Source organism: Pagrus pagrus, assembly GCF_965226575.1.
Source record: "Pagrus pagrus genome assembly, chromosome: 16".
NCBI lineage: Eukaryota > Metazoa > Chordata > Actinopteri > Spariformes > Sparidae > Pagrus > Pagrus pagrus.
This window is the reverse complement of record NC_140200.1, coordinates 23,014,255-23,027,329: the sequence shown is the minus strand read 5'-3', so window position 1 is coordinate 23,027,329 and position 13,075 is coordinate 23,014,255. Positions and strand designations below refer to the sequence as shown.

At 38.8% G+C, this 13,075-nt stretch overlaps 1 protein-coding gene across 6 annotated transcripts in view; it reads right to left on the bottom strand.

Annotated features, from left to right (window-relative positions):
- The window catches only part of LOC311271528 (unconventional myosin-VI), a 147,481-nt gene that overhangs the window by 48,854 nt on the left and 85,552 nt on the right, over positions 1 to 13,075 (bottom strand). For all 6 annotated transcript variants that reach the window (XM_084377243.1, XM_084377244.1, XM_084377245.1 and 3 more), the window contains exons 16-20: positions 12,357 to 12,484; positions 11,268 to 11,363; positions 10,635 to 10,805; positions 3,558 to 3,596; positions 3,215 to 3,308 (exon numbers count right to left, since the gene is read on the bottom strand). In XM_084377243.1, coding sequence (XP_084233369.1) covers positions 3,215 to 3,308; positions 3,558 to 3,596; positions 10,635 to 10,805; positions 11,268 to 11,363; positions 12,357 to 12,484 — 528 coding nt within the window. The remainder of the gene's footprint in view (positions 1 to 3,214; positions 3,309 to 3,557; positions 3,597 to 10,634; positions 10,806 to 11,267; positions 11,364 to 12,356; positions 12,485 to 13,075) is intronic.

Here is a 13,075-nt window from a genome sequence, read left to right as displayed (position 1 = left end):
TTTGGGCTTTAAAAAAATGACCATTTAAGATTTCAAGCCCCAGTCAGTGTTCTGCTGATATCTTCTTGGTGCATTTACGCTCCACTAAGCTACAGAACCTTTTGTACAGTGATTTCCAATTTAATGCTCACTTGAGCCACTAATCATCAATCAGACAGGAGGTGCGCAGTATAAAGCCTTTTCCAAAGTGAATTAAAGTTATTTCACCCTCACGGCTCTGAGGTGATCTCCTGAATCTGAAAATGGCCACGTCATATGGAGAAAGAAGCTTTTATTGAGTTTATCACTCAAATATTTCATAAAAACAAACGTCAAACATGTTTTTATTTTGTCAACCAACACCTGAGACTACCTACTACTACCCCTTTACCATAATTGGTTTTCATGTTGTAAGTCACGGCCTGTTCGGCTGCTGAACATCTATTTTGGAGCTAACCGTGTCATATTGGTACACAGAGGCCTCCCCCGTCTAATCCAAACTATCAACGCTTCGATTCCCAGTCCAATAAAACTGATAAAGAGCTTGCCGTGCTGCTGTATCAGAACAGGCCATCGCCGAGTTTGTGTGGATGAAAGCAAAAATCGGACTCTCTGAGGATATTAAAGCCGAGCTCATAACTTCTTTTCTTCCAGACCTGAGGGGAGGGAGCGGAGTATCTCTGGCCTTTTTGGGTTTGGGGAATAGGAAAAGTTTAAGGGAACGGTTCTTAAGTCAAAAAGTAAGATTACAAGACAGGACACGGGAAATAAAGGCTGCCAAGTCATTTGGAAGAGAACAAACATGTTATCTGCACGTTTCTAAAGGGAATTCAAGTCAAATTTAGGCAAAGCATAAAGGAACAGTTCACACAAAAATTAATATTCAGTCATTATCAAAACATCTTTTCAAATCAGCCTGACTTGGATTACAGCAGACGAGCTGTATGGAGCCATTTGATGTTTTTGGGTTGTCTTTTAAGTTCTAAAACAAGTCTCCTGCTACTTCAGTTGTTTAGGAAAAATGCTGCCGTGCTGTTTTGCTGTGAAGCTCCAGAAATGTTTTGTGGACTATGAAACTTCACCTGACTTTCCATCAGGGTGGAGATAATGAATTAATTTTCACTTCTGGGTGAATTGTTCCTTTAATACCTCATAGAATGTGTTTTAATACCTTTTTCACGATCATATCCTCCAAAATATTAAAGTATGATGGACTTTCACAAAAAAAAAAAAAACTAAAAAAATGTAGGCAGACTGGCAGACCAGCTCCATTGCGGAGTTCAAATGTTTAATTAAATCAGAACGGTATGGACCGGGATAATCATCAGAAAATGGAAGGATTAGCTAGTTAATGAAATTTAAAGTGGATTACGTTTTTGGACGCGCTGGTTTGAGCCCCAACTCTCACACATGGAAGTATTAAATGTTCATGGGAGCGTTCTCTAGTGTGCAGACCTATTTTTGTATTTTTCACTTATTCTTCTATTCAGCACTGAGTGTTTAACATGCTTGAATGTGCATGCTGTACTTTTTGAAAAGTGTCACTTGCCCATTGTGAGATAATGAGCTTCTTAGCTGCTGTGGCTGCAGGTCTGATGGATCTCACTGAAACTCCACAAAGAGCCTCCTGCAGCACAATCTACTGTCACAACAGTCCAGCTTTAATGTTACTGCAGCTGTGTGACGTCTTCCAACAGAAGAAACAGAACATATTTCACTGGTTGAATTTAAAATGTTGAGTGATTCTTTATATTTATGGCATGAGTAGGTACAGCAGTGGGTGTTTTAACTCTAGATTTAATTTAAAATATGAAACAGTATAAGCACTGTTTTATTAAATAAAATCCATAAAGCAATATAATCATTTTTAATTTGATGGAGATGTAATGTGTCTCCGCATTTCTGAACACGACAGAATCTCTACCTTTCTTATTAAATATCAAAGAAACTGCAGCTCAAAGCCTTTTTATGTCAACTCTGAGTGCACACAAAGAGAGTGGCTTTAACAATGTTTTATGGATTGTTTTTTCTACAAACAGTATTTTCTTTAGGACTTTTCGTTTTATCAATGTGATCTGTAAACTGTGACCCGTCGATATATTCAAAATGATTAAAAAGACAGTTCTGCTTTTAAATCTGCTGCATCACCTCTGTCCGTCATGACTGTGACACAGAAGAAAGCTCCAGGGCCAGTTGACCTTCAGGTGAGAGTGTGAAGTTAACAAATCTGAACTTTGGATACTTTTTTCTTGAATCACTGTGTTGAACTTTGGTTCTATTTTTCCTGGAGGTACGTTTTAGAAACAACATCTTTGTTCGTTTTAGATGGCAAGTCACCGCCGATGTGCTCTGTCCCTGTTTGTCCTTGGTTCTTTATCTTTCTGTTTCTTAAAGATGTTTCTTGCCATCTTCTATTTATTCGCAGCTTTACATTCACCAGTGAAGACACCGCACACAAAACTTGTATTTTACTAAATAACAGCTCATTAAATTGGAAGAGACATAGAAAAACGATGTACTGATGGAAGATCTGTTAAACAAGCTGAACTGAAAGATTATAAACCAGGGACGATGAGATCACAGCAGCTGCCAACATGTTCTCCATCCAACCTAGGACTACTGTACTCTACTGTAATTGTAAGGTAAATTACAGGCTAATAATTGCAGTACATTTACAGCAGTATACTGTAATTATTTTACAGTAATATAGATGGAAATCCCTGAAATACATTGTGTTTCTACAGTGACACAATTTTACTGTGAAGATACAGTATTTTGATGTAAAATGAGAGAAAATAGAGGTCAACCAATAGTGGAATTGGTAGAAGGGGTGTCGATCGATTATCGGCCTGGCCAATTATAACATTCTATTTTCTCTGATTATTCTTATCAGTGTTTTTATTATCTGATTGTTGAATAAATGAATTAATTTAAACATGCACTCATTAGGCTTTGTCGCAGCATTTAACCTGAAAAGTGACTTGTAACTAAAGTTATTAAATTGATGTACAGTAGCGGGGAAAATTAAAGAATTTGCCTCCAAAATGTAGCAGAGTGAAAGTATAAAGTACCTCAAAATTGTACCTATGCACTGTACAGTACTTGAGTAAATGTACTTACTAGCTATATTCCATAAATATAAATATAATTTCTTGGAGAAAGGCCTGAAACTGTAGGAGAGATGAACATCCCTGATTCAGGTAAAACAAAGTCTCATGTAGAAAGTGCCACTGACCGGAGCACTGCAGCTGAGACAGAATCTGAGCTCCTTCAAACTGGTGGCTGACCATCTTTAGGTTCGGCTTAATGCAGCGGATGAAGCTGGAGCCCTGCAGGAGAGAAGGAGGGAAACATGGAGAGACAGAAGAGGCAGAAACAAAAATCATTATAATAACAGCAGGAAACACAGACCCAATCACAAATCCATCACATTCATGACTCAGGACATGATGTTCTGTTCCTCTCAGGGGTAACAGAAACTGTAGGTGTCTCTTATGAGATGTAAGGAGCTGTATCATTACTGCAGCTGTGACATGAAATCAGCACATTGTAAAGAGAGAAGAAGAAGGAACACTGACCGTGCTGCGGAGCTTTTCCAGAAGAATATTCAGCTGCATCTAAAGAAATAGAGAGAGACAAAGTGTGATCAAAAGAATGTAGATCGGACTTTAAGCTTCTGTAAACCTCAACGTGCTGAGCTCCTGTACCAACTGAAATCTGGTTCATCTACGTTAGTTTTTATTTAGTCATGTCAAACATCCTCCACAGGACTACAAGACACAGCTGTCCATCAAACATAGAATAAACAAAATGTGCATTTTCCACTTACAATATGGAAAAATCCAAATAATTTGTGCACCAAAAAAGAAAAGAAAAAAGTAACGTAACACCGCTACAGTTTATCCTGATGAAGGGGTTCTTTCCCCATTTTGCAAAACCTTCTTGACGTACTTGGCTAACATAAAGGTGCTCTCACACTATTCCACTGATCAACAGGTGGAGGTAACACACCAGGAAACACAGTAAAGCACCAACAAAGGCAGTAAAGAAGACGACTTTTAACAAGTAAACATAGATGTAAACCAGTTGCTGTTAACCTTTTTGAGTCATGACCACCCAGAGAAATCAGTTTGGCTGCTGCTACTACCTACCTACCTACCTACCTACCTACCTACCTACCTATCTATCTACCTATCTACCTACCTACCTCTGTTATAGGCAAGGTGGCTGTTTTTGTTGGTGTTTGCAGTTGAAGGTACTTGGGAAACGTGGTTTGGTATATCGTGGTGAAAAGTTTGGGAACCTCTGATGTAGACAATACAGGATTTAAAATACTTTTTCTCTGTAAAAGGTTTTAAATGAGGAAAAACTTTTAAAATGTTGATCCCATTCTTTGACATTTTAAAAGTTTACTTTCTTTTTAGTTATAAATAACTTAATTGGTCATGGGGGTGTCTGGAGGCCAGCAGCCTAACTAGCCATTTCCCATTGATAAATATATGTTACTATGGCTGATTTCAATTTTTAGTGTAATCTGCTCTAATTATTGCAAAAAAAGCCACTCTAATCACTGATGGTCTCATTCACTAATGTGGGAATTCTGAATAAAATCAATGCGTAATATAAATACCAAAAGTATTTTTATCATTTATGCTGTTGTTTCTATTTGTAGTGGCTCTAAACAGTCCCTGTTGTGAACACAACAGGGAAACTCTCAACTAGATATGATCTAATTTCCTCAGATATAAAGTCAGAGACATGCATGATTAAGAGTCGAGGTCGAAATCTCCTGATCTGTAATGATGTATAACTTCTCTGGATCCAAAAGCCGAGCACACTCTGGCAACAGTCCACCTGCTGTGGCAGTGCCAGACTTTAAATGTGTTATTGTATTACTGTCTGGAACAAGAGGCAACAATTAATCTGAGACTGTTGAGCTTCACAGTAGCTGAAGATGTTGCTGAGGTGGACAAATGAAGGATGAGAGGGAGAGAAGAGTTTGTCCCTGATAAGCTTTCGTAAAGAGAAGTGTTTCAGTTTGGTATGCATTAGCAAGAATCCTCCTCCTCTGCAGGCAGTCGCAGGTCAAGACGGATTAATTCTTCACATTTGATGGGACTCACTTGGAATAGCAGCAGGGCAGAGTGTCTGATAAGCAAACTTTCAAAAATTTGCACCATCAACATCTTTGCTCAATGGCTGAACAGCCAAAGAGTTTTCATTTAAAGCGTTTTGTTTTTTCCAGCTCAGAGGCCCAGCCGGGTGGAGTTTCTGATAAGTTTTTGTCTTTGTACATTTTCCAGAATATGCATTTTAATTTCACCACCATCACAAAAACGTGCTTCTTTCATCAAACTTGTATATTATTGATGAATCATCAATATTCCAACAGAAGTGGACAAATCATCATTATTCACCCCATGACTTCCTCTCATTATCGGCAAATTATGGTGTTGTTGTTGCATTATTTAAGCTCCTTCTAGCAAATTATTTCAAGCAAATGTGGACCTGAAGAGCATCTGTGTTATGCAAATGTAAATACATGTAAATGTAAAGAAAATGTATATAAATTAGGGAGGATAATGGAGGAGCGTGCAGTGAAGTAACACAGTGATTAAAGTGACAGATAATAGGGAGGAAACACAGTGGCTGCGATTAGCATAACAACAGTGTGCTCGTTTGCCCCGGCTAATCTGACTATATAATCATATCTGTGTCCCGTGGCTGAAGTTCTAACCATAGAAGAAGAAATCTGATATGTTTCTCATATTTCTCAGTGACCTGTTAAGTTCAAACTCCCAGGAAACAGCTCTGGGCTGTGAGGTGGTTTTTGCGTGATGCACACTAGCCCAAAAAGACTTTTTCATTTGGAGTCAATAGGAAAGGAGGAGCCATTAAACTATGAATACGTCTTTCTGAGCATCAAAAAACACCCAGAAATTTGATTCAAGGCTAGAAAGCTGCATCATTTTATCATTTCACCCCCGTTCATGTGCCAACAGGAGGTCTACTGGAATGATCTATGGGCTTAAAAGCATGGAAGCCTAAGGAGATTTTTTCCACTAATGCATCCAGTGTGCAAGTTTAATGATAATAAATGAGCCGCCATCTTTAGACGTGGTATGCAGTTTTTCTATATACAGCCATTATTAAGGTACGTAGCCTTTGGAAGACCAGCTGACCAAACCTTCCACTCTAATCTCACAGGGATAAGACTGAAGGTGCATTCAGGCCTCGTTTTTACTGTTGTAATATGAAATATTACTTTGGTAAAAGTGAAGTCAGCCATAAGAATAGCAATATAGTAGGGCTTAGAATATTATCGCTGTATTTTTAGGCCATATCACAATATACGATATATACCTTGATATTTTAAAATCCTCTCAAAAGCACTTCATTAATGTAGGACTGGGCCAAAAAAATGAAATATCACAATACTTTTGACTAAATAGACATAGACAGATTTTGTAACAATACTGTGGGGATGGTACTTTCAAAAAATATGAACACAATGAGATTTTTATGATCAATAATCATCAGTAATCTAAGATGATATATAGTTTCATATCAGGATAATGACAAGGCCAGCCCTACACTATAGTAAAAGTCTTAAAATATCTGATATTAAATGTAGTTAAATATCAAAAGTTGAAGTAAAACTGAACTGTGCATACATTTACATGCATGTTTATACTGTACATACTAACTATGGGTTGCCTGACTATAATCTTCCTTCCATATTCAGCATTTTTTAATTATTTTTTTGATTAGTTGGAATTAGCGTTTTTAAAAAAGACTGACGATTAAATAAAGTAGTTTAAAAATGCTCTACCTTGGCTTTTATGCAGTACACAATGTTCCAACTAGCTGGTAACTTAAGTTATCAAATAAATGCAGTGGAGTTAAAAGGACAATAATTGCCTCCAAAATGTAGTGTAGCAGAAAATGGAGATATTCAAGTACAGTACGAGAACCTCACAATTGTACTTAGTTACATTCCATTACTGCTCTTTGTTGGGACTGTACTACTCATACAGTCCCAAAAATCCCATGTTTACCATCAGGAGGTTGCCCTCAATCTGCTGAAAGAATTGCTAACAGCTGTGGTCAAATCTGGCAAGACTGACTATGTTTTACGTTGTACAACAGACCCCACTGAGCAATGACATTAATGGTAAATATGTTCATTTATACCTTAGTAACAGCTGTATTCTAAAAATGGTGTAAGAGGATAAGTCAGAGGGTTCAAACAACGGTTACAACGTGATTTGAAATCTGGTTCTAGTGCGGCCTAATCTGGTGGAAAAGGGCACAAAGTTACAAACCAGCGAAGGCAGTGAAGAAGATGCTGCTAAAGTTTTAATGTCTGTAAAAAACTACTGTGTGAAGCTGCCTTGTGTATATATGAATGAACTTTGGTTTAAAAGCACAATGCAACATCTGGTGCTGGGTGTCTCTCTATTAAAATAACACATCAATTATACACAAATCTGTAGTTCATCTCTGATTAACTTGATTAAAACTTTAAGTACAAACATGTGGGGTGATATCTGATGATCCAACATGATGCAGCAAATCTTGGGTTGTTCAGCTGTATAGGACACACTGGTTTTGTCTTTCACTTTCAGGCTAAATAGCGTTGACTTATCAGCCGTGTCTGGATGGGTTCTGTAATACGACACCCTGTTATGATGCATTCGCTCCCTGGATTGGGACAAAGTTACGCTGTCTGGTTCTAATGAAAACCTACAGGCCCTCCACGGCTCGCGATTCCCCTCCGTCAGTGCAGCCAGAAGGCAGCGTCGCCCATCACCTCGACTGACTCAGATTTATCACCGCTCATTTTCACCGTCCCCCTCTCCTCCACGCCCAAAGCTCTGTTCTTGTCTGCCTATTTGGATCCTCCTCAACACCTTTTGAACTTTAATCATAGCTCGGATAGAGAGATAGGAGACCCAGGGCAGAGGAGACAGAGGAGGATGGGGAGGCTTTCGCCAGACACGGCAGGTAACAGAGCTCACAGGTCATAAGAGCTCATTCTATGTCCAAATCCACCCTGAGACAAACTCTGTGCTTCAATATCCTCTCACATAACTGCTGAACCTTTTCCGGTTTCATGACAGACAATATTTTAGCTGATGCGATTTGTGTGTGATACGTTAGTTTGTTGTTTTGTTCTGTTTCCGTCTGTTTGTAAATTAACTCTTGGAATTGTTATGATCAAACGTGAGAACTTGGATGATTTCATTGTGTAAAAAAACTGTCACAGTCATATGTTGTGTTATATTTGCTGAGTTTATAAGAAGTCCATTTCCAGAGGAACCTTCATTTCAGAAATTTCACATTAATTTGACAACAAAAGCGTCAGAACTTTGGAGCAACACTATCTTTCTCGAATCCAGTGGCCTGCACAACAAATATTGATGAAGTGGGCGTCAGGCACCATTAATACTGCCCTGTCCCTCTGTGCTCTTGATTGCAGGAGTCAAATTGGGTCAAATTCACTTGTTTTCTTGCCTTGTAATGACCCAATAACCACTGCTGAGTTATCATAGGAAGAACTTTGTTTGCATACGTTTGAGAGCTGCTCCCTGACACACGGACTGAAATGTGCACTTTGCTGTTTTTATTCCCCTCACATAGATCTACAAAAAAAACATTTCTATCTGTATACATTTTAAAGTAGCTGTTGAAGGTTTTAGAGAATGTTTTTTTTATGTGTCTAGGACAAAACTTCAAGAGCTTTTGAAGAAGTTTGGAGATTTTTTGTGTTTATATTGCCAACGGAATTGCAGACCCCAGGTGGTTTAACCCTCAAAGACCCAGAACAATATTTGGGGCCCCTGACACTCCTGTATTTTTTATCCGCTCCCCTATTCTAGTAGTCAGCATCAAGTGTCACACATCATTTGATTCAGGAGAAGCTGAAGTTTCAGTCTGGCACATTTAAAGTCCAATTTTTACATTTGCTTTTTCTGAGAATGGATGAATTTACCAGATTTGTTAAAAAACAGCAGTCAAAATCAGGTTCTTCACCCAGGTTCTTCGAATGCGAACCCTTTTTGTCTACATCTGACCTTTCCTAAGCAAGTTCCAGCCATTTATTATAATGCATGGCATGTAACAGCAATGACCCTCTACACTATTATTCTTTCTCCACATGTTTCCTGTGTGTCTCTCTGACATCCAGTTACATAAATGTAAAAATTAAAGCCCCCTAACGACAAACAAAAATGTTCAGAAAAACTATCCTTATAAATAAAGACAGACACAAAGCAGTGTTTTCATGAATGGAAGAACTTCTGCAGCAGCGATCTAACACTGATCGACAGTGTCCGTACACTCTCAGCTAGGATCTGCGATGTATCACGCGCATATAAATCATGTCTCTGTACGTAGGAAGGATCAAATGTTCGGACATCAAATACACCAGCGTTTCTGTGCATTCCATCAAATATTTCCCCACTGCCTGAGCTGTACTGTACACCTTCACTCCCTCGGGTCATGTGCTTTTTTGACTTCGCTCTGGTATTTGGCTCACCTTGCCTTTGGTTAGGTGACGCATATCAAGGTGAGATGCTGAGCTGGATGAGTCACAGTGGAGGAGAGTAAAAATCCCTCACTGACAACAAAGAAGCTGAACTCTCTGTTTTCCGAATGTACTCGGTGAGATTTTACAGAAGAGTGCTTTTTCTGTTCTGACAGAATATTTTTTATACACGTCTTTGTGTTCCCATGAGTCGGAATATCAGCCGACTGGGTGCTGGGTTTGTGAGGCCAAAACTTACGCCAATATTCAAGAGTTTAACGTTGTTGATTTTTTAACAGAAACCAACATTTCAAAAGAATCCCTTGAATGTGGTTAGATTTTTAGACCGCTTTTTCTTCAGATGCACGGCACTCTAGGTGAACCTGAGCGCCGACAGCTTAATTCTGACCAAAAGTCTGTCAGATCCTGTGCTGGCCAACAGCAGACGTGCTTGTTAAAGACGCTGCGTGTGGCGTTTCTAAGCCTCCGTAAATCATTGTCACATTACCTGTGATACCTTGACAAGGTGGTGTCATCAGTACAGATTTTGGCGAGAGTAGTTAAAGCAGATCTGGTATGACTTTGCAGAATGCAGATTTTGTGTCCTGCAGTGTATTTTTGGTCCCTTGTGTTCTGCTAGAATAGAAACATAGAACTACAGTTGTGTACCAAATGTATATTTTTCACAGAACATACATAAAACGGGTCCCTGTACCTGGTTGGTACTTTGTGATTTGTCATTACAGTATTAATCTGATTTTGTAAATTTTGTTAGTGAACTTGAGGCTCAAAGAGCTGCCAGAACAGAAAAGGCAATGAAAGCAGATCTGAAGGGAAGAGGACTGTGTGATTGTGGATAGCATGCCAGCAATCTGGAAGCAAAAGAGGCATGACTTGTAACACAAAAGTGTCACTGTGATGTTTTACAGAAGTGTCGGGCAGCGCTTTCTAAAATAAAATCCATAACATGGCAATAACTACTGCTTTAATACTTAAAAGCTACACCCATATAAACATCTGAAAGCAACTGAAAAACGTGTGGAAATGCAGCATGATATCCAGAGTTTCAGGTGGACACATTATTAATTCCGCCTGAAACTCACCTGCTGGTTTGTTTTTTACTCACCTTGAACTTGTTGCCGACACTGATGAAGCTGAGTTTTCCCGCCTTTTGCTTGACGTCTTTACTGTTGTTGGAGTTCTCAAAGAGCTCGCGAACAAAGCGGTCCTTGGACTCGCTGACCAGACACTCCAGAGACATGTGCAGGGCGTCATTGTTCTTCTCCACAAACTTGGTCTGAGAGACATTTTCAAACAGAATCAGAAACATGATGTCAGACCCACGGGTTTGCTGCAGTGCTTGGTTGCTGACCCTGAAGGCCATCTTACCAAACAATTTCAAGTTTAAAATCCTATTTCTGTTTAAAATGTTCTTTTTTTTTAGGCTGTCCTTCCTGACTCATCCTTCCCCCGTTACCTCTGCACACTGCACAGGTGAAGAATAATAAACAAGACAGCAAATACCAGAAAAAATAAGATCTATAAAACATGCAGAAACAGATTTGAATTTAAAATGCTCTCTGAGCTATCTTGGGTCTATTTCTCTGAATATAATCACATTTGAACGGTCACTTTCTTTCATGTTAAAAAGCTCTAGTTCATAGTGTTTCTTCAGTCCAGTGATCAAAGACAAAGAAATAAATAATTTAATGTGATATTATTTTAAAGATGGCTCCAGGAAAGCAGAGTGAAGACGCACCGTCTCGTAGCACACGGCTCCTGCAAAGTGTCTGATAATGAATCCTTCATCATCCCTCACGTTCCTGTGGACGGCCAGCTTAGACTTCCTGGGTACCTGAGGGACACACACACGCAGTTAATCGCACGTGCGCACACACACAATAAAACACTTATACTCAGCAGAGTTCCTGAATATTTTCCATTTAAAATGACATGCTAATTCCCGGTCTTGTCAATCACTCCGGGCTGAAAATGAAGATTAAGAGTCGCTGTTCAGTAATTTAACTGTCAGCTACACCACATCACTCTGAGGCTCAATGTTATTCTTCACTGAAACTTATTGTATTGGTCCTAATATGAGACAACCCTGATTATAAGACTTAAAAACCTTTTGCCTCATTTGTTTATGGATTATAAATATTGAAAAAAAAAACAAGGACAGAAATATTGACAAGTAGGATAGGTGTTACTTTTGTATTATTGTAACATTCAGTGATAGTAATAGTCCTAATTAATTCAATTAAATTAAATCAAGAAAAACAATTTCATTTCATGTTTAGAGTTATATACCAGTAAATGTGCCAATGTATTGGCTCGATGCCCTTTCATTTTACTGGACATTAGCTAAACATCAGGGATGTGATGGTGCATTTCAAACTTGAGAGGTTTATTAGGAACAAGGGGATCTGCCAAAAGATTTGCTAGGTATATGGCAGCCATTTTTGGACAACTATGACTTGGAATTCCTTGCTAAAGACACTAAAATGTAGGACTACAATTTAATTTAATGATAATCTCTGAATAGTGAAACAACCTATAATTTTGGGGGGTTTTTTTGTATCATTGTTGTTTCTATTTTTCTATATATATATCTTGTCGATGTTGTTTGTGGTCTTGTAAATAGTAAGTGGTGCTTGAAATACACTTTTTTCTTTCTGTTATCAAGACATGCAGAGACTCTCGATTTTGTTCATGATGTTGGTGTTATCCAACTGTAACCATCCTAATAAAATGAAAGTAAACAACCAGGGGTAACCAGACCCTGGAACAAACAGTTCTTGTGAACTTGAAAGGAACAACATTCTTCTCATGTCTCAGCGTCACTCACAGTGAGACGGAAGTGGTTCTTGTGTTTGTTGTGAACAGTGTCGGTAAAGTGCTGGTCGCTGGGTTGAGGTAGTCGGTTCTCTTCGTCCAGGATGTCTAGGATGCCGACCAGCTTCGCCTCCACCAGGTCTGCAAGGAAAGCATGGCAAAAGCTGCACCGTTAATGAAACTGCTTTGGATTACCTGAGGCCACTGAGCAGCAAGACCAATTAAATCAAGGAGGGGCGATGGAGATGATTAAAAAGCTACATTAAAGTTCAAAGGCGTGAAGGTCACGATGATTTCTCATTCACCTGATCTGACTCTGAAGCTGATGGGCGAGCGGGGATAATGTTACCTAAAGGCGATTATTATTATACATCAGTACAGTAAAGAAGTTTATTTTATCATTATGATTTCGAGAAAAAATATTTCAAAGTCCAGCATCCGTGGTGTCAATACCTTTTAAGAAACTATATCAAGAAAAATGAAAATATGAGTATCTATAGAAGCCTATTCTGAGCAGAAAAAAGAAAAAGCAGTTCATTCTGCAGATTAATAGTAAACTTAATCGAGCAGCTCAATTTAAGGACATAATGAGCCTCCAACTGCTGTTTGGTGGAGCCCAATACAGCCGAGAAATTACTGTGTTTTGCCTTTGTCACTGGATTTCACTTCAGGAGTCGTCTTTTCATTTACCATACAAAGTGCTTTGAAATATACTTACATATACATTGACTG